We start from the raw sequence: 19821 nt of genomic DNA on the forward strand, positions 1-19821 counted from the left end.
GGGACACTGTCCCCACAGGGAATGGACACATATGGCACACAACTCTGCAGACACACTGTCCTGAGGTCTGCAGAGAGCAAAGCAGCGCTGCAGTATCAGGAAGATGACCGGTCCACGGACAGAGTCCAGAGAGGAGGTCAGCATGGGAGACCCAGAGGCAGCAAGGCAGGCTGGTCAGCGAGAAGAGCAGCACGAAGCAGGGCTATGCTGGGTCACCCACACTCACACGGTCTGCACTGAGAACAGGGACAGACACGTGGGTGCCTCTCATGAGCTAGACTAGGAACAGAGAAGAAACCAACTGGGCAGAAACCCACCCTGCCACAGAGCAAGATGTCTGTCCCTGCTCTAAACATGACACATCTCAGCTGTCCCTAAACATAGTCATTCCCGAATAGTTGTGCCTAGCCTGGCGCAGTACACCAGCATTTCTTCAAGGCCCAGATAGTACACATTTTAGGCTTGGGGACCAAAAGACAAATCTAAGGATACACAGAAGGAAAGAAATTTTCCACAAAACATTTAACTGATGCACTTCAATGCACAGTGGTAACAATTAAATGTTCCCTGGGGCAGACAGGGCCATCAAGAGACCACAGCCTCAGTGGGCAGTCACAACTCCCTGGCACCGGACAGGACTGTCATCAGGAAGACCACAGGACATGAGAGCTTTTCTCTCACAAGGGCCAGGTTTCTCCCCTTCCCCAAGCTGTCCCTCAGCTGTGCAGTCTGTTGCACACTCAGCAGCAACCCTTCAAGGCCAGGAGAAGCCACAGCCACAGGAATCACAGGAATGCGAGTGCCCAGAACACTTTGCAGCAGAGCTGGGCTCTTCCAGTTCACTTTTCCAGGCAGGCGGCCACAGACCTCCATGGGGCTGCTAGGGTAGGAGATTTGGGGAAGAGGCTGAGGTGGGAGGGTGGTCACTAGGCAGGCTACTTCCTGTAAAAACCAGCGCAGTCTCCTGGCTCACCTGATTAAGGTACAAGGACCCTGGGCCCAAACTTCTACCTTCCCAGGCTGGCTCTTGCTTACAGGGCAGGTAAGCATGTAAGAGCCGGTAAATCGCATTTCTCTGGCTTAAGAAACAAATGCTGAAAGCTCTGACACCGTTTCCTGCACCTGCAGCAAGCACCACAGAGGTGCTCCTCTGGCCTGTGGTCTACAGGAGTCAGCAGAGCGTCGTGAAGGCTGCCCTACCTTTGTAAGGGTGCACCATGCCATCCACAACATCCACGGTGTCATCCCCCTGCAGCTGCAGGGACACATCCCCCACCGCATCCACCAGCTCTGTGAAGAAGTCTGCGATCTCAGCACAGTCTTGTAAGAACACATAGCGGTCCTGGCGGTTGGTGAAGTAGGAGTCACTCAAGTTTGCACTACAGAGACGAAGAATCAGATGAGGGCGCAGCCAAGAGGATGTGTGGCCTACTGACCCAGGACTCGGGGTAAGTAGGTGAGGAATGACAATCCCATGGTGTGATGAAACCAGAGCAGCCTCTGTGCTGGACACCAGCCAAGCTGACACTGAGTAAGAGAACAGAGATGGCACCCCACAACAGGAGCAAACCCAGGTGGAGAACAGGTGCTGTAGGCCACACAGCTGTCTGAGACATCACAGCCCACAGAGCTGGGCTTCCTGGGCTCTGCCTGTCCTCTGATCCGTCCTCCTCACATGAAGTGAGGTGCACAGTGAGTCACCATGACAAACAGTGAACCGGCGCAGAGGCTCAGCACACTGGCTGCCTTCCAAAGAGGAGGTGAGCGCCATCTACAACCAGCACAGCACCTCTCTCAGGAGCTGGGGGCAGACTGGCCTTGTGCCTTGAACTGAACTCCCAGCTAGAGAACATGACGGAGCGCTAGCTCACCCACTCAAGATGACGTTGTTGTCAAAGAGGTACACCTTGATGTGCTGGAGTCCGATGGTCTCGTTGAAGCGCTCAGGGATAAGGAGTCGGAGGAGTCCTCGGAGGTTTGGTGTGTGGAAGAGGGAGACACGCACGCGCTCTGGAAACCTCTGCAGCAGTGGGAGCAGCATGCTGCGCGAGTTCTTCCTCCCTATGTGTGAGCAGCAGAGACAGCTGTGGCTTCTCCAGGAAAGACACATGTCCTGACTGCCAGACAGACCAACTCCCTAGGAGCCTCACTTTACCTGGGGCCCGGTGAAGGAGCCACATCAAACAGCGCAGCTTCTAACCATGACACACCTGTTCCAGGGCAAGACTGCTTCAGCCACGCTAGACCCCCTCCTCCTCCTAAGTCAGCGAGTGCCTCCTGGGGAGCCACTCAGTGTCTTAACCTCTCACCCCAGCTCCCGAAGAAAAATACCATCCTGAGCCAGATGCAGCCATCAGCTAGACTTAGTGCATACCTGACAGCAGTTACTTGGCCTGAATCTCAGAGAAGGAAGCAGGTGCCCTGGGAACTTGGCCTCCACTACCAGGAACCCCCACACAAAGCCTTAAAATAAAGTAAGGCCAAAGGAAGCAGGGCAGAGACAGACCCTGAGTAGCCACAGACTAGGGAAAACTCTGTTCTGTCCTGACTGTTTCAACCTGGGCTGCATACAGCCATCCGCTATAGAAGGAACCATGACTGGGACCGGCAGGCAGCCCTGTGCGGGTCTGTTAGAGGGTGACTCCTCAGACCAAAGGAAGTGCAGAACACTTACCTCTGGAGCCACGGGTGAAGTCCAGGAGGATGGAGACCTTGAGGTCGGAAGAAAACTTCGATTGTAGTGACTTCTCCAGAGAACTCTCCAGACAATCCACCTAGGAGAATCCAAGGAACACGTGTGAGACCAAAGAGCTGTTTCTGCCCCTGAGAAATGAGCCATGGAAATGACTGTGTGCGCTATCTATCAGCCCCTGCCAAGCCCCGTCTCCAGCCTGGGCCTCAAGAGGAAGGTGGAGTAAGGGCAGAGGTCCACAGTGCTTGACAGCCTGGGTCTCGGGTCTCTCACATCTCCACATCCCCTCCAGACAAAACACCAGTGCTGTACTCTATGCGGAGTAGTACTAGCTGGGAATCCACGGGATGATGAGTAAATCCAAGATGGAACCTGCCCACTGGCCCTCCCGTCCCTTTCCCAAGAGAACAAATGAGCTTCCCAAGCTTGCAGTTCAACAGGATGACTGGGAAGTGGAGGGAGGCCTCTGTGCTCCAGTCAAAGATGCAAGATTTCAGGCTAGCCTACCTCCCCCGGGCTCCACACACCAATGCCACACCATGTCCCAGCTCCAACCCACCCGTCTCTAACCACAAAAAATCAAGGAAGAACATACAGCACCAGCCACATACCTTCCATCCCTCTGAGAGAAAAGTGCCCAGAGAGAAGACAGATAAGCCACATGCACAGGCTCCAGTTCAACCCAGACGCTTGCCTGCGTGGGCAACTCTACAGCCAGCATTTCTGAACTCATTAGCTGGCTTAGGCTCCTCCTAGCCCTATCTTCCTTACTGAAAATGACAGCTACGACACACCAGAAAGTCCAGGGGACCAGGCTGGCCACGTCCTGGTACCCCTTGTACACCCAACAGCCAGCCAGTTGGCCCTAACTGTATTTAGCTCATCAGCCTAGAACACAATCAAAAAATGTTTTCTGAAAAGTGCTGCTGAGTATTTTAGCTCTTGTGAGCCAGGATGGTCTCTGCCAAGACCACTCAGTCATGCGGCTGTCACAGGAGAGGACGAGTGTGCCTGTGCCCCTACAACCACACTGACACGGGAGAGGACGAGTGTGCCCGTGCCCCTACAACCGCACTAAAAAGGGAGAGGACGAGTGTGCCCGTGCCCCTACAACCGCACTAAAAAGGGAGAGGACGAGTGTGCCCGTGCCCCTACAACCGCACTGACACGGGAGAGGACGAGTGTGCCCGTGCCCCTCAACCGCACTGACACGGGAGAGGACGAGTGTGCCCGTGCCCCTCAACCACACTGACACGGGAGAGGACGAGTGTGCCCGTGCCCCTACAACCGCACTGACACGGGAGAGGACGAGTGTGCCCGTGCCCTTACAACCGCACTGACACGGGAGAGGACGAGTGTGCCCGTGCCCCTCAACCACACTGACACGGGAGAGGACGAGTGTGCCCGTGCCCCTACAACCGCACTGACACGGGAGAGGACGAGTGTGCCCGTGCCCTTACAACCGCACTGACACGGGAGAGGACGAGTGTGCCCGTGCCCCTCAACCGCACTGACACGGGAGAGGACGAGTGTGCCCGTGCCCCTACAACCACACTGACACGGGAGAGGACGAGTGTGCCCGTGCCCTTACAACCGCACTGACACGGGAGAGGACGAGTGTGCCCGTGCCCCTCAACCACACTGACACGGGAGAGGACGAGTGTGCCCGTGCTCCTCAACCACACTGACACGGGAGAGGACGAGTGTGCCCGTGCCCCTCAACCACACTGACACGGGAGAGGACGAGTGTGCCCGTGCCCCTCAACCACACTGACACGGGAGAGGATGAGTGTGCCCGTGCTCCTCAACCGCACTGACACGGGAGAGGACGAGTGTGCCCGTGCTCCTCAACCACACTGACACGGGAGAGGACGAGTGTGCCCGTGCCCCTCAACCACACTGACACGGGAGAGGACGAGTGTGCCCGTGCCCCTCAACCGCACTGACACGGGAGAGGACGAGTGTGCCTGTGCCCCTATAACGCGCTGACAGGTGAATGTCATAAACCTTACATGACTCAAAACCTTTGGGTTTCCTCCAGCATCTTGGAAATCAGTGGCAATTCTTCGGGTCACACAAAAGCAGGCCATGGACCTGATGCAGCCTCTGGGTTATGTCAGAGAGAGCAGCCCAAACAGCCCTGTAAGAATTGGGGAACTGCTGGCCAGTACAATTGGGTCTCCTACACCATCGTCATGCACTAGGGACACCTATGTGCAGAGGCCAGAAAGGCAGCTGGAGTCAACACTGTGGAGCTGGCTCCACCTGCTGCCCTGCCCCTAAGCCTTACCAGTTCCTGCTCCAAAGGTCCTGTCCCCAAGTAGAGGGATGCCATCACGACTCGCCTCTTGGCTGTTTTTATCTGCCCCTGGAAAAGGAGTAACAATTCTATGTTACATTCATTGTTTTTGTAGTCCACTCGGAGGCAAATCACATCTAAGCTGAATGGCTGGCTCTATGTCCTCACCGTTAATTCTCCAATTAGCCGAGCACAGACATAGTGACTTCCCAAAGGAGGGCGCACAACCTTAATTCAAATATTCAGTCTGCAAAGCAAGTCACAGTCTAATGGGACAACAAAACACCACACAACCACTAATGAGTGAAGGAGATCAGGGGCACACATGTATGTATGTATTATATATTTACATATGTGTATTTGTCTAAGTGCTGGTCACATGTAAGTGTGTAGACACACATATGGGGACATGGAACCACTTTGGGTTTATTCTACCATGTTTTGTTTTATTTTGAGATAGGGTGACACTAGCCTGGAACTCACCAAGCAGTCTGGCTGGCCAGCAGGCCCTAGGAGTCCAGCCACCTCACCCAGCCTTTCCTGTAGTGCTGGGGATGGGACTCATATCTTCATGACTGTGAGGTGGGCACTTTACCAGGATGAGGGAGATCTGTGCACCCTGATGAGAGCTCACCCCCACAATGTGCTGCTAAAACAGAAAACACACAACCTCACGGATGAACCCCACAGGCACACAGCTGCACTCCCGTCCAAAAGGAGCATGGAGACTTTTCAATACCTCTGAGAAGAAGGACTGGCAGGAAGGGGACAGAAAGCTGCATTTGCCAACATCTGAAGTCTGGCTGTCTGTGATCAAGCATGGGTACACACATGCACAGGCACAGGCACACATGAAAGACAACACATCCCAAGTTGTCTCAACAGCCAGTGTCCTCTCTAGGCCCTGCTCCAGCCCAGGAGAATAAAGGATCCATCTTCAAATTCAAAGCCCTAGACAGCCACCCCCCAGGAACGTCAGCAAGCACACAAAGCACAGCAGTGCACACTGCCACATCTGTTATCCCAGCCCTCGTGAGATAAGAAAGGAAGATGGGAGTTTATATCGAGTTAGGGGCCAGCTGAGGCAACATGGGACTCTATCTCCCAAAATTGCAAAGACCAACTCCAAAGGACACAGGAAAGCATACTTAGAAGGAGGCCCACAAACACAGCACAAGCCTGCAGCCGAAAAAGGGCTATCACCCCAGCTAGTACGGTCCACTCAGGAAGTTGGGCATATTGACTAGACAGATGCATGAACACACCCCTGGGAAATGCTTAGGCACAAGGAAAAAACAAACAACATCCTCAGGCTGCTACTTCCTTTGTTTTGTTATCTATTAAAATCGAGGTTGTAGAGGAAAAAAAAACAGGCGGAGTCAGTTCAGCCCCAACCACCAAAGTCTACAGGGCTGCTCACTACAGGATGCCAGGATCCCAGACAACCCCTGTAGAAGGCAGGCACAGGAACAGCCAAAGACCAGAGGGCCAACATCTGTCACACATGTCAGGTGGCGAAAGACAAGGGAGCCTGCTGGTCCTCCAGTCTGCCCTCCGGTCCAGGGACAAAGTAATGCAGGCCCCCTGCTGCTTCTCTTCAGCAGCAGAAGAGTTCGCTCTGCACCTGTGAGCAGGTACAGAGCATGACCCGGCCTCCTGACACCTGGGATAACCAGTTATTCGGGTCAGAGGGAGGACACTGCAGGACCAACCTCACAGACAATGAGGAAGAGAATGGAGAAGCAGGGTGCAACAAGAGCAAGGGGCCCCATGGGCACTGGCCCACACATGGGCATGAACCCAGCTCAGCCCTGCCCATGGGCGCACACACAAAGAATGAGTCCGCCAGAAATGCAGCTAAGTGTGGACCAGCTCAGACAGAGGCGAGAGCAGGGAGACAGCAGGCTTTCTGTCGATGAGCGCTCACTTTCTCCAGAGATGAACCTGAATCTGGGTCTCTGCTATCTCCCAGCACTCTGCTGGTCACCAGATCTCCATTCCAGAGCCATTGCTAATATGAACAGAGTTCACGTAGTTAAGGATTAATTAGCACTGAATTACTTCATTCCAGTGAGCAGTCCGACTATGAACTGGACGTGTAATGGGAACCTGAGCACTGTGAAAAGCAAGCCCTCAGTGCAAAGGGACATCACTTCCAAGGAGAAGGAAGTACACACCAGACAGACGCCAGTGATCCAGGATGCCAGCAAGGCTCCTGATCTGAAGAGCCCTGTGACCAAGTGGCCACTGCACATACTCATCAGATCCCACACCTCAGACTTCCCTAGGCAACACAGCTACCCAGATGATGCTGCCACCCAGGGAAGGGATTTTCATCACAGCCCCCCTCATCTTTTAGCAGAGGACTGGGGGCTACCAGTCCTCACTGCCTCCACACTCAAGAGTCTAGCCATGTTCTCGCTCCTCCCTGTTCTGGGACACTGGCTCCCCAAGAGGTTTCTGCTCAACTCAGCCCTAGATGAAGGTGAAATCTGACAGAAGAGGCACAAGCTAAGCAAAGCTGCACCAGAGTGGGTGTCAGGGCCTAGCAAACCTTGACACCCTGCCCCCATCCAACTCCTGTCTCAGTTCCTCAAACGACTTACCTTTAAGAGCTCGAAGAACTCTGCAGGGGAAGAAAGCACCCTGACGTGAGAGCTGGGGACTCCGAATTCCGGGACCAAGTTTCTGATCCACTGGAACCTGTGCACACCCTCGGGACATAGGCAGCAAGGTGGGGAGGTGATCTGAGGAACAGTTGGGGACAGCAAGGGAGCCAGTAACAGCCATGGTGACCTGGTTAAAGAAACATGCACATGAGCTACTGTGTCAAATACCTCTGTGGACTGACCGATTCTTTTGGGAGAGTTTGGCCATTTCACATTTCCCCACATAATTTAAGTCCTCCTCCCTCCTAGCACCTCGAAGCAGTCGGTGTTGCACCAACTAAAATGGCAATGCCTATATACAAACCCAACCAAAATCACTCCCAATAACTCAGGGGCCGAGTAAAAGCAGCCACAAAAAAGCTCACAAAGTTCCTGCCTGGCTAAATCTGCCCCTTTGACATCAACATGCCTCAGAAAACCCTGGCTACTGGTGGTTACTTGTCAGGGATGGCCCAGAGGCCCCCAAACACAGGCTATTGATGCTGTTCTTGGATTCCCCCAGAACCAGATAGCAAGACTGCTGAAGACACAACACGCCTTAGCTGTAGGACACTGGGGACTGCACCTGGATGACCTGAGTGGTGCTATGCACACCAGCGGGGAGGAAAGTCATCCATGGTGGCACCAGCAGTGACCAGCCCCCCCACAGGCAAAATGCCCCATGGTGCAACAGTGGCATGAAGGATGCGGGGTGACCAGCCACCTTCTGTCCTCTAAGGCCCATCCACAGGAAGGAATTCATTCCTGGTACTGTAAATCTGATCAAAGGTCCATGGCTTAGAAAGTCAAGCTCTAGGGGGAACCTATTACTGTCTTTGTTTTTGTTTTTGGCTTTGTTGTTGTTTTTCTTTTCTTTTTTTTTTTTTTTGCTAAATAGACGTGTTGTTAAACTGCCTTCTAAATATCTATGGCTATGCCCATGGGCTGCTCTCAACCTTGGCCAGAGAAGCCTTTCTGTAGTGGCCAGCAGTTAATGAAAACTTGTAACTGGTTAGAGGGTTGAGAGTAAGTGATTGCTGAGTGCTCAGCCTGAACTGGACATCTCCATGGAGCTCACCAAGCCTCAGAGAGCACCCAGGAAGAGAACAGCAGGGATTTACGAGCTCAAGGATGGTGAAGAGGGGAGCTGTGAAATGCTGGCTTCTGGGTGTGATGTGGCTGCTGCGCCCATGAACTCGGGGCGGCTACAGTGCCAGCACAAGGGCATGCCAGCCACATCAGTTGGCATTCCAGCAGCCAGCACTGACTGCTGGGAAGGAGGGCAGGAGCAGCAGCTCAGCAGTTAGGGGCTCTGGCTGCTCTGGCAGAGAGCACGCGCTCAGTCCCCAACACTGGGCAGCTCACAGCAGCAACTCCAGGCTAGTGGGCCCAACAACTAGTGGACAGACAAGTCTGTCCACTGCAGCACAGCACATGCCACCTGCACACACAGGCTCAGCGGCGGAAACAAAAAGGAATGTTTTTATTTTTAAAAAGGAAAGGATATGAAGATTCTGCTGGGGAATAGACAGGATCAAGACACATTGTATAAAGGTACAAAATTGCCAAAAAAGTAAACAAAAGACACATGTTTTTAAATTCCCTCCTAGGATACTGGAAACAAGGTTGGCCAGGAAGAATAACAATGAAGAGCCAGGAGACTCAGGACTCCTGGGCTCCGCTGTCAGAGGACCTAGAACACCAAATCTCTTTACAACTGCTGTAGGGAGAAAGGCTGTGCAGTGCCGTGGGGAAAGGGCTGATCTTTGGAGGGGCGGCCTTGACAAGAAGGCCCCTCAGCTGTCAGACACATCTTCCAGGGTCCCACCAACATGAGGCTGATCGCACAAAGCATGAAGCTACACCCCGGAAGCCTCCGTGTATCCAGGCTGAGCCATGCCCCTGCTGCCCCGTGCAAAACCCCACACAAACCACTCTCAATCCCAGACTGCAGAGAGCAGCAGGGAGCCTTCCAGTGTGTGACTGGGAAGGGTTCTGGGCAGCATTTCCTCAGCACCCTGGGGCTCAATGAAGATTCCAGGAAGATGATTTCACTGTTGGTCCACTCCAGCAATGACTCTGCCCAGGGCTCCAGCACTGCAAGACACCAGATGGCCCCCAGCTGCACTTCCCAGAAAGCCCACCGGTCTACCATGACCAACTCACTGCCAAGAAAATTTCAGTCAACAGTGGAAGGTAGTGGCTCCCTGGGTCTGGGAAGACTTCACCAGGCCCTGGCCACCTGTGCAGAGATGAGAATGCAGCATCTCCCTGCTCTCAGCAGGGAAGGGGAGGGGAGGGCATCCTTCCCGTTGCTGCTGGTTTGCAAACAAAAGTCCTGAGTGTGATTGCTGCCTGAGCAGGCTTAGAGGAAGAGGAAGAACCAGGAAACCTCCCAGCTAACCTGGGAGACCCCCAAGAGGTGCAGCCTGAGCCTCCGTCTCATGGCACATGCCCACCATGTAGAGCAGATGAGAGAGGACCTGGTCTGCCTGCTTTACTCCGTGCCACACCCTCAGACCCACACAGCCACCATGTGGGCAGAGATGCCCACCAGCTCACATAGAGGAAGGTGAGGATACTCATCCACACCAGACAGTCCAGAGCAGGGCCAGAGTTCTGTCAGACACACATGGTCAAAGGGGAAGGAGGGGAGGAGAGGTGATGCCTGGAGCTGCGGGAGGCTTTCAGCAGGCAACACAGAGGGGAGGGGCTCTGGACAAGGTGAAACCTGAGCAACAGAAGCGTCCAGAAACCAGTGGGTGCTGTGTGCACCCATACTCATACCCTACAAAGTATCAGGGCAGGCCTAAACAGCCACAATGGCAGCAGTGACTGCAGGGGTGGCAACCTTGAGCAGGCCTCTCCCCTGCCAGCAGCTCTCCCTGGGAATGTTCCACTGGGGCCTCAGTCCAGAAGTTGTTGCAGGCTTCTCTGTACTGACTTCCTGTTTAATCTGTGTACTGACTTCCTGTTCAATCTGTGTACTGACAGGTTTATTTTTGTGAGCAAGAAGGAGCTACAAGGCCAGCAGGGTTTGCCGATTCACTGTAGAGACAGTCCAGACTTCATGTTGCTTCCACACACTCGTGGGGGTGTGCACCAGTAAAGGACCCCACAATGACAGCACACACACAGGAGACCCATCTGGACTGGAGGAGCTTGAGCCTGTTCTGTTCTAGGGCCAACACTGTGGAGGCTGTTCCTGGCTTCCCACAATGCAACTCCTGAGGTCTGTCCCAGAAAAAAGCTCATCCCCACAAGCACCAGACCCATTGTACAGTCATCCAGTCTCCGGGGGCCACCCACCTGCACAAGTGATTTCCCCTAAGCCAGGCCGTTTACTAAGAAACGGCATGGCCTGGGTCCGTGGTGAAGGAAGGCCCTTGCTGCCAAGCCTGACAACCAGAATTCAATAACCTGAAACTCAGATGACAGGAGGAGAGAACGAAAGAAAGAGAGAGAGAAAGAAAACTTAATACAGCAAGTGAGTGGCACTCATAGACAGACAGTCAAGGATTTTTTTTTTAAAAGAAAAAGAAGCAAAGTCAGATGGTGGTGGTGCACACCTTTAATCCCAGCACTCCAGAGGGCAGAAGCAAGCGGATGTCTGTGAGTTTGAGGCCAGCCTGGTCTCGAACTACAAGAGCTAGTTTTCAGAACAGATTCCAGTCTCGGAAAATGAAAGAGAGAGAGAGAGAGAGAGAGAGTCCTATCGAAAACTAAGTCTGAGAGCTTCAAGGCAGAGGCTGTGGTTACTCATCTTGTCACGTTCCCATTTAAGGAACCGAGTCACTGCACAAGCACAATGTCCACATCACAGCTGGTTCCCCTAAGTCATCTCTGTCTAGATAGCATCTAGCACCCAGTTCTAGTAACACAGAGAAGGAAGTGGTACAAACAGAAATCAGGCTCTGTGGGCCTTTCCTCTCTGAAGGCCCCTCCTTCCTCCTGGAATGTCCAGGGAGTAGACAGAAGAGGGCCTGCAGGCCAATGATTCCCCTACCTGACACCCAAAGCCTAGGAGGACATGTCACCCTCAGCACGAGGGGTCAACAGTGCAAAGCTATCCTCAGCCTGCAGTCCTGAGGACCCAGGACAACATCCTCTCTCAATTAGCTGCTCAGGCCAAACCCACAACACACCTGACTCTGGGTGAAAGTTCAGCCAAACTTAAGGCCTCCTGTAGACACTGCAGATAAATTCACCCTACCAACAGGGTCCTGTGACATGGGCACAGGGGATGTGAAAGCATGGCAACGGGCTTCTTCCCACCACCCCGAGGACTAAGATTCAACCAGCCCAGAGCAAGATGGACACGCTTCTTCGAGCCCCCTATGGATGGCAAAATTAGCCTGATATACCAGAGCGTCCTAGGCAGGGCGGTGTCCCCCTCAACACTACTCCATGAGGGGCACAGGACAATAGTGCCAACTGAGCTCAAAATTGTCAAGCAGAAATTGTCAAGCAAAATTGTCAAGCAGGAAGCCACAAGCACTTGGGTGGAGCAGCAGGAATGCCCATCACACCAAGTTCTGGGGAGCTGCCTGCATCTATGGAAAGACACTGGCTTGCCTCACCTGTGGGTGGGCCGCAGAGAGACTCTGCCTAGCTCCCCCATTCTCAGTAGAGAGTGAGAAAGACAAACCCCACCCCAGAAGCACACTGTTGCCTATTCACGTCACCCTCTGTAGCTCCCCACAACCCTGGAGCCATTGACCCCAATCTACCTATCACCAGTGGGACACTGGGACTAAAACTCCTTCCCAGGGGAGGTGCAAAGTCCCCAGCACACCAAGGGTGAAGCACCAGAGCTCACTTCGAGTGGATTCATGGCACGGCAAGGGCGAAGGGGTGTTACTGGGGTGTATGTGCTCCCACCAAAAGGCCACACTGGAAACTCTTTACCCAGTAGGAAAATGACTTCCCCACAGGCACAGGATGGAGCCTCTCCCCAGCCCTCCCCAGCCCACAGACCCCAGCCCTCTCCGTGGCCACGTGTAGGCACTCCCTGCACGCAGCAGCTGCTATGGACACTCTTTACTCAGCTGAAGTCTCTGCGCCCCCCCCCCGACCCTCAATGAGAGAAGTGAACAGTCAGCAAGCCCAGCAGGAATGACTTCTCAAGCTGCCACAGCTGAATGCCCCAAGACGGCGGCTGTTGACTCAGAGGATAGACTGGCACAACAGGCAATGGCAGAGCTGTGAGCAGAGACAGGCGCGAGCCAGTCCTGGGTCCTTTCTCCTCCTCCTAGCGACTATTTACTCAGGAGAGGGTCTCTTGGCCCTCCCAGGCCCCTGAGGGGTGTGCACAGACAAGTCTAGTCAGGATGGCAGCTGTTCGGCTGAAGGTAGACCTGTAGACAGACACAAGCTGTAGGTCACTGTTCGGGGCTCTGGACAGTGCTGTGAAGCAGGAAGACTGTCCTGTGCAAGACCTCGGGGCTCCCTCTGGGAAAGAGGGTTCCTGGCACAGATAATAGGATCCCAGTCAAATGTGTCCAAATGGCCCCAAAATAAGTCTTGAGAAGAAGCTGTGGTCTTTGGTCACATTTTCAGAAACTACTTTTTAAGAAAAGGCCGCCCTCTGCCCGCCCACTTCCCCATCACACACATGTCAATGTGAAAAGGGAGCTGGTGAGAAGAGCAATAGTCATCACTTCCTGAGAAGTCGGTACTTCCTGCAACCCCAGCAGCAGCGGCCCTTCCTGACTTCTGCAGTCTAGGTCCAGTCAGGGAAGTGATGCTGCAGGTTACTCAAGACCGTGGCCACTGGACTCCCCCAGTAAGTACCGCTCCAGAGGCCCGGCTGCCAGCATCCAGATACACTGACCACAAGCCAAAAGAAAGTCGATGACATTGGGGGGCTGGAGAGCTGAAAAGCCCACAGCTAGTAAGGCATACCAAGAACAAAGTGCGCGACATGAACCGACCATGTTTGCCCTTCCTGGGTCCCGCCAGGCTGCCTCCTTCACCATTCATCAGTATTTACAAGGGGATTAGCTATCAGCATTTTAATCCCGGGCTGTTCTCCATCTGCCTAGCAGCACACATCCAGCAGGACTCCTCACCCCAGTTAAGATGCACTCAGGGACACTGTCAATAGCAAGCCAACAAGCTACAACTGCAAGTGAGTCACACAAAGTCACATCTGAGCTCTGAGGAAACAACTCTTTGATTCGGATTCTCTCCTTCCCACCCATCCTAACTGCACAAATAACAAACCACGAGGGGACTGAGGAGAACACAGGTCGGTGAGAAAGTGCTCGCTTAGAATGTGCTTAGCATGTGCAAGAGGCCTGTGGCTCAAACCCCAGCACAACCATAAAAATCTTGACAACTTGTTAGAGCCAAGCACAGTGGCCTGAAGCACAGGCAAGTGGGTAAGTTGTTCAACTACACAGAGTTTGAGGTTAGCCTGGGCTACATGAGACTTGTCTCAAAAACTAAACTAAACCAGAGGCAGCGCTCTAGTGGGTTGGAAAGGCTGACTCCCAACATCAGAAATGGCCAAAGGAAAGCACCTGGGGGAGCGTGAGGGCTCCTCAGAGCAGAAGTGTCTCAGAACGCACCACGAGCCTTCCACCACAAAGGAAGAAACTCCAACTGAAAGAACCTCTGTGGCCGCCGTTTCCCTCTCACAAGCTAGGAAATAAGGACAGTGTCCCTGTCTCTCTGTGCCCCCCACAAAGGAAACAGGCTTAAGTTTAAAAAATAAAGAGTTGTGTATTTATTTAGCTCAACTAACATAGTTTTAGAGGAATATTTCCTTATATGGCAAACAAACTCAAGCTTAGGAAAGAAGGCCCTCTCAACATTTCCCAGTAGGTCTCTTCTGCTCCAGCTAAGGAGCCCGCCTTGTGCATGGCTGGTCCAAACCCCTCATCCAAGGCGTGGCCTCTCTACCTGAGCACCTCAATGTAGCTCAGAAGCCATAAACCTGCAGCTTTTACTGCCAAAAGCCGGTGTGGCCGGTGTGGTCAAGCGCTACAACCTAAACACTTGGGTCACATGACCTGCCTCAGCATCGCTTTCCCCCAATACCCATAGCAGGCCTGACTCTAATCTGGCCCTCTATAGTTTTATTCACCCACTGCCCCTGACTTCACAGGAGCACCCCTACCTCCCAAAGCTCAGGGCTGTACCATTCACAAACCACACAAGGACCTAAAATCTGCCTTCCTAGGTCTCTGGCCCGGCCCAGGAGACTGACTTGCTTATAGCTCCTCTCCTACCTAGCAACCCTCCATCAGTTGTTAGACATGGTTCAAGGGCAGGCAGCGGTGGCACAGGCCTTTAATCACAGTGCTCGGGAGGCAGAGACAGGTGGATCTCAGAGTTCAAGGCTAACCTGATCTCCAGAGCTAGTTCCAGGACTGCTAGGGCTGTTTCACTGAGAAACCCTGTCTCAGGAAAAAAAAAAAAAAAAGAGAGAGAGAGAGAGAGAGAGAGAGGAGGAGGAGGAGGAGGAGGAGGAGGAGGAGGAGGAGGAGGAGGAGGAGAAGAAGAAGAAGAAGAAGAAGAAGAAGAAGAAGAAGAAGAAGAAGAAGAAGAAGAAGAAGAAGAAGAAGAAGAAGAGAAAAAGAAGAAATGGTTCAAGTGCTGCCGCCACTCCTGGTCACATCATTTGCCCCTTAAATGCCTACTCCCCTTCTTCACTTCACTGCTAACAGCTCTGTGCTGTGTCACAGGGAGGCCTTCCACCTCCAGGGATCCGCCATGACCTTCCACCTTGCTTTCCTGGAACGTCTGCTCACAGGTCGGGCACTGTAAAGTCAGGGCTGTCTTTATCTCTCTCACTAGCCTAGCAATGACCCATCTACAAGAGGAATAAATCAACTGTCTAGTTCTCCCAATGACGGTGAGTCAGGCACTTGCTTCAGAGAAAGCAACAGTATCTCAGGATCACTAATAAGAAATGGTTTTCTCGTGTTCTTTAGTCTCTATGGGCACCGCTAAGCCTGAGAGGAAACCACGCAGTGAAGAACCGTTCCTCCTGCTGGCCACAAGGATTCACCAAGCCCCCGATGGCTGAGTCAGACAGGCAAGCCAGAATCTAAAATAACTTAAGCTCATGACTACACAGAGCTATTATCAATGAATCAGTGATCAGAGAATTACAAGAAACCACACCATTCGGGGAATGAGGAATTGGGAGGCACAGTGGAACAAAGGAGAAGAATCGAAAGCCAGCAGCTGAGAGTGAGTGGCCACAACTGACAGGAATAATGCCAAACACTAAGGCCCCAGAGAACCAAAAAAGCTGCAAGCCAAACTAGGCAGAGGCGGGGACAAAACCATGCAGGGTCACTCATTGGTGGACACAGTCATCCTCGTCCCCACCCTAAATGTTATCACTGTAAAGAGAGCTTCTGAATGCATGGCAGAGAAACTCAAGTTCTGGTTCTGACTCAGAGAAATCCACCAGTCAATCCCCCACACCCCACACCCTCTGACTTAACTGTAGGCTTAATCTTTTGGCTAAGAAATACTGAGCCGCGTGTACTGCGGAAATGTTGGGAAGTTGAGCTTAGTGTGGAGGCACCTGCCTACAATCCCAGAACTCAGGTGTTCAAGGTCATCTTCAGCCACCCCTAGATCAAGGCCAGCCTAGGAGTCCAGAACAAACGTGAATCTTGTAAAATCAATTTAGACTACCCTCGCTGCCACACTGCACCTGCAGCCCCCATCCTTAAGTTTAAGGGTACCCTTAACTACATAGAAGCCCGAGTCAGGCTGGGCTGCATTCAACCTTGACTCAAAATAAACAGATATATATATAAATTTTAAAAGACAGCCTGGTCTACAAAGGAAGTTCTAGGAGAGCCAGGGCTACGTAGTGAGATCCTGTCTCAGAAATTTATTAATGGGCTGGATAGACAGCTTAATGGTTAAGACTTAAGATGGGATCCTAACTGCCTGTAACTTTAGACCAAAGGGATCCAATGTCCTTTTCTGGCCTCCAAAGGCACCTGCACTCAGACACACACACTGAGATACACATAAGTAAAAATAAAACCTTTGGTCTAAGTGTGGTGGTACACACCTTTAAGCCCAGCACTCACTCAGGAGGATCTCTATGAGTTTGAAGCTAGCCTGATCTACACAGAGTTCCAAGTCAGCCAAATATCTAGTGAGAACCTGTCTCAAACTAGCAAAATCTTTTTTTTTTCTTTTTTTTTAGTTTTTTAGAGGGGCCAATGAGCTACCTCGGCAGGTAAAAGTATCTGTCACCACACCTGACAACCTATGTTCAATTCCTGGGACAAACACATACATACACTGTAAAGATTTTTCACTAAGAAAATAAAATAAAACAGGAGGAAGAGAGAAAGAAAGTGCCCCAGGTGGGCATGGTGGTACAAGACTGCAATCGCTGTGCTCAGAGTTCGAGGCTAACCTGGGTCACGCAGCATGGGCACTGGGGGTATAGCTCATTGGTAAGTAAGGTCTATCTGTCTAGCATGCACGGAGCCCTGGAAATTACCCCTAGCACATGAGACTGGGCACAGTGACTGTAATCCCAGCACTCAGGCTGTAGACAAAGGGATCAGAAGTACAAAGTCATCTTCATCTACAAAGCAAGCATGTTGGAAGCTAACCTGGGCTACATATGGCTTTAGGGGCACTGCTCAGTGGTAGATTTGATACCTAGTGGTATATCTGATCTCCTGGATTTGATACCTGGCAGAAGTAGGGCTATTTGTGTAGCATGCCCCAGCATCCTTCAGTGATCAACACCAAAGCTCAACAATAATTAATAATGTTTCAAAACAAAAAGGAAATTAACAAAGCTTCCTAAACCCCTCATCTTTTGGGCCCAACTTCTGAAACCTTAAACTACATCTTGCAGTGGTCTGATAGCACGATGTCAGCATCACCTGACTTTACCACCCAATAGAATGGCCAGGTCTTTCGCTAAGTCTCAGTTATAGAACAGAGTGGCCACCTCCTCTACATCTGGACAAAGGAGACATTCTGATCAGTATACATCCAAGACTCCCTTTCTGCCTGGAATCTGTCACCTGAAAGTTCCTCCGAAGCAAACTTGGGCTTTGGCTGGTAAGCTCCCTCTGTTAGTCTGAGAATCAAGGCTCCACATCTAGAACCAACACAAGTCACTGCTTCCCTAGCTGTCTAGCGAGACCGCAAGATCTTACCCATGGAACTCGGATATCAAAAGCTAAGACAGTGGATCATTATAGCTCACACCTGTGACCCCAGCGTTTGAGAGGATGAGGCAAGAGAATCAGAAGTGCTAAGCTAGCCTGAGTTACTTAGCCAGTTTAAGGCCAGCCCCAGCTACAAACGACTATGTCTCTAAGAACTGGGGGTCCATGGAGCTTGCTGTTAAGCCCAAGGACCCGAGTTCAATCACCTGAACTCACATGGTAAAGAACCAACTTCCACAGGTCGTCCCCCTCCCACCACCTGAGCGCTCTCACACACATTCATACACAAAAAATTAATTATTTTAAGGAGAGAGAGAGCCAGGGATATGGTTCATTGTTAGATCACTTGCCTAGTGTGTATGAGTTTCTGGGTTTGAGCCCCAGCACCAGAAGAAAAAGAAAACACTTATAAAATCAAAATGCTGAATATTTCAACTAATAAAGTAGGTTCAAAGCTTTCGTTGGGGCCAGTGTCTCTAATCATTTGCACACAAGAGACTTACACACACACACACACACACACACACACTTTTTTTCCCCTAAATATTAACAACAGCATTAGGCCTCTTTAGGTAAGCCAGTTCTTGGCAAATGTTTACTTTAAAGGACCACTGCCCGAACAAACTGCTTCAAGACCTACTTCCCCGTTTACACAACCCACTTCAGTACTTTTCCAGAAACAGGCCCTTTGAAAACACGTAGAAAGGGTTCCGAGAGTTTCCTCTTCACCGGCCTGAGTGCCGACTGAGTCAGGATTGAGAAATGTCTCGAGCAGGATGTGTGCAAGGCAGCTCGCACCCGGTCGCCGCAGGGCTGATTCACTCCCGCCAAGTCACCCCGCAGGGCCAGAGAACACCAGCCTTCGCCCCGGGGACCCCGCTGCAGCCCCGAGCGCGCCCCGGGTGGCTCCTGCACGGTGCACGCCCACGGGGGCCGCGGCCGGGCCGCCAGCACGCGGGGAGACGGCGAGGGGCCCGCCCGCCCGCCGGGCCCACCTCGCCCCGAGCGCTCTCACCTCCGGCGCCGGCGCTCCCGGCTCCTGCCCAGGCGGTCGGAGAGCCGGCCCAGAAGCGCGGCCAGCCCGGGCCGGCCAGGGAGCAGGCCCAGCAGCCGTCTCCAGAACACCGGGCCCGCTGCCGGCGCCGCCATGGAGACCCGCCGCTTCCGCTTCCGGCGCGCGAGAACTTTATTGACAGCGGCGCGCGAACGCGCGCGTGTGCACGGAACCAGTGCGCAGGCGCCGAGGCGGCGGCGGCCGCCTGGGCTGGTAGGGCTGTAGAGGGTGCCTTCTGGGGCTAGGTGAAGCACTGGGAGGGAGCTCGAGGGCAGGCGGCATAGACCACGATCCTGAGCTCACTTGCACTGCTCCAGGAGGGAGTATGCTGGTGACAGTGCAGTGCTCCGAATCCTGTCGGAGTGATAGCTGCAGCCCTGCGTCCTGCCCTCATCTATCTGCCTTGCTGCAAGAGGAAGGTTGCTCAGCGCCCTGACACCTGACTGATTTGACAGCTCCCGCCTTGCGCCCTGCATTACTTGCCTTGCTCCAGGAGGGAGGATGCTGATGATAGCTAAGCTCCCCGAATCCTGACAGATAGCTGCTGTCCTGAGTCCTGCGCGCTGCACTCTCCTGCATTGCTCCAAGAGGGAGGATGCTGGTGACATCTAAGCTCCCTGAATCCTGGCTGAAAGTTGCTGTCCTGAGCCCTGCGCCCTGCATCACCTGCATCGCTCCAGGAGTAGGATGCTGGTGACAGCTCAGCTCCCTGAATCCTGACAGATAGCTTCTGTTCTGAGCCCTGCGCCCTGCATCACCTGCCTTGACGGCTCAGCACCCCAAAACCATCAGATTGCCACCCACTGCCTTGTATCCGCGATCACCGGCATCTCTCCAGGATGGTGTCGGCTCAGCACCCTGAAGCTTGACCCTCCTCTGCCATCTGTCAGACTTACATGCCACCAAGTCCCTCTCTGGCTCACACAGGCCAGGATTTAGTAACTAGAAACACTGTA

The 19821-nt window shown here is 52.9% G+C and overlaps 1 protein-coding gene across 1 annotated transcript in view; it reads right to left on the reverse strand.

The window, feature by feature from the left end:
* Positions 1 to 18978, reverse strand: part of Pgs1 (phosphatidylglycerophosphate synthase 1) — a 38249-nt gene extending 19271 nt beyond the window's left edge. The window contains exons 1-6 of the mRNA XM_075989968.1: positions 18827 to 18978; positions 7598 to 7787; positions 4983 to 5060; positions 2675 to 2774; positions 1872 to 2061; positions 1201 to 1379 (exon numbers count right to left, since the gene is read on the reverse strand). Coding sequence (XP_075846083.1) covers positions 1201 to 1379; positions 1872 to 2061; positions 2675 to 2774; positions 4983 to 5060; positions 7598 to 7787; positions 18827 to 18960 — 871 coding nt within the window. The 5' untranslated portion in view covers positions 18961 to 18978. The remainder of the gene's footprint in view (positions 1 to 1200; positions 1380 to 1871; positions 2062 to 2674; positions 2775 to 4982; positions 5061 to 7597; positions 7788 to 18826) is intronic.
* Between the last annotated feature and the right edge of the window lie 843 nt (positions 18979 to 19821).

This window comes from Microtus pennsylvanicus, chromosome 11 (genome assembly GCF_037038515.1).
Source record: "Microtus pennsylvanicus isolate mMicPen1 chromosome 11, mMicPen1.hap1, whole genome shotgun sequence".
NCBI classification, from domain to species: domain Eukaryota; kingdom Metazoa; phylum Chordata; class Mammalia; order Rodentia; family Cricetidae; genus Microtus; species Microtus pennsylvanicus.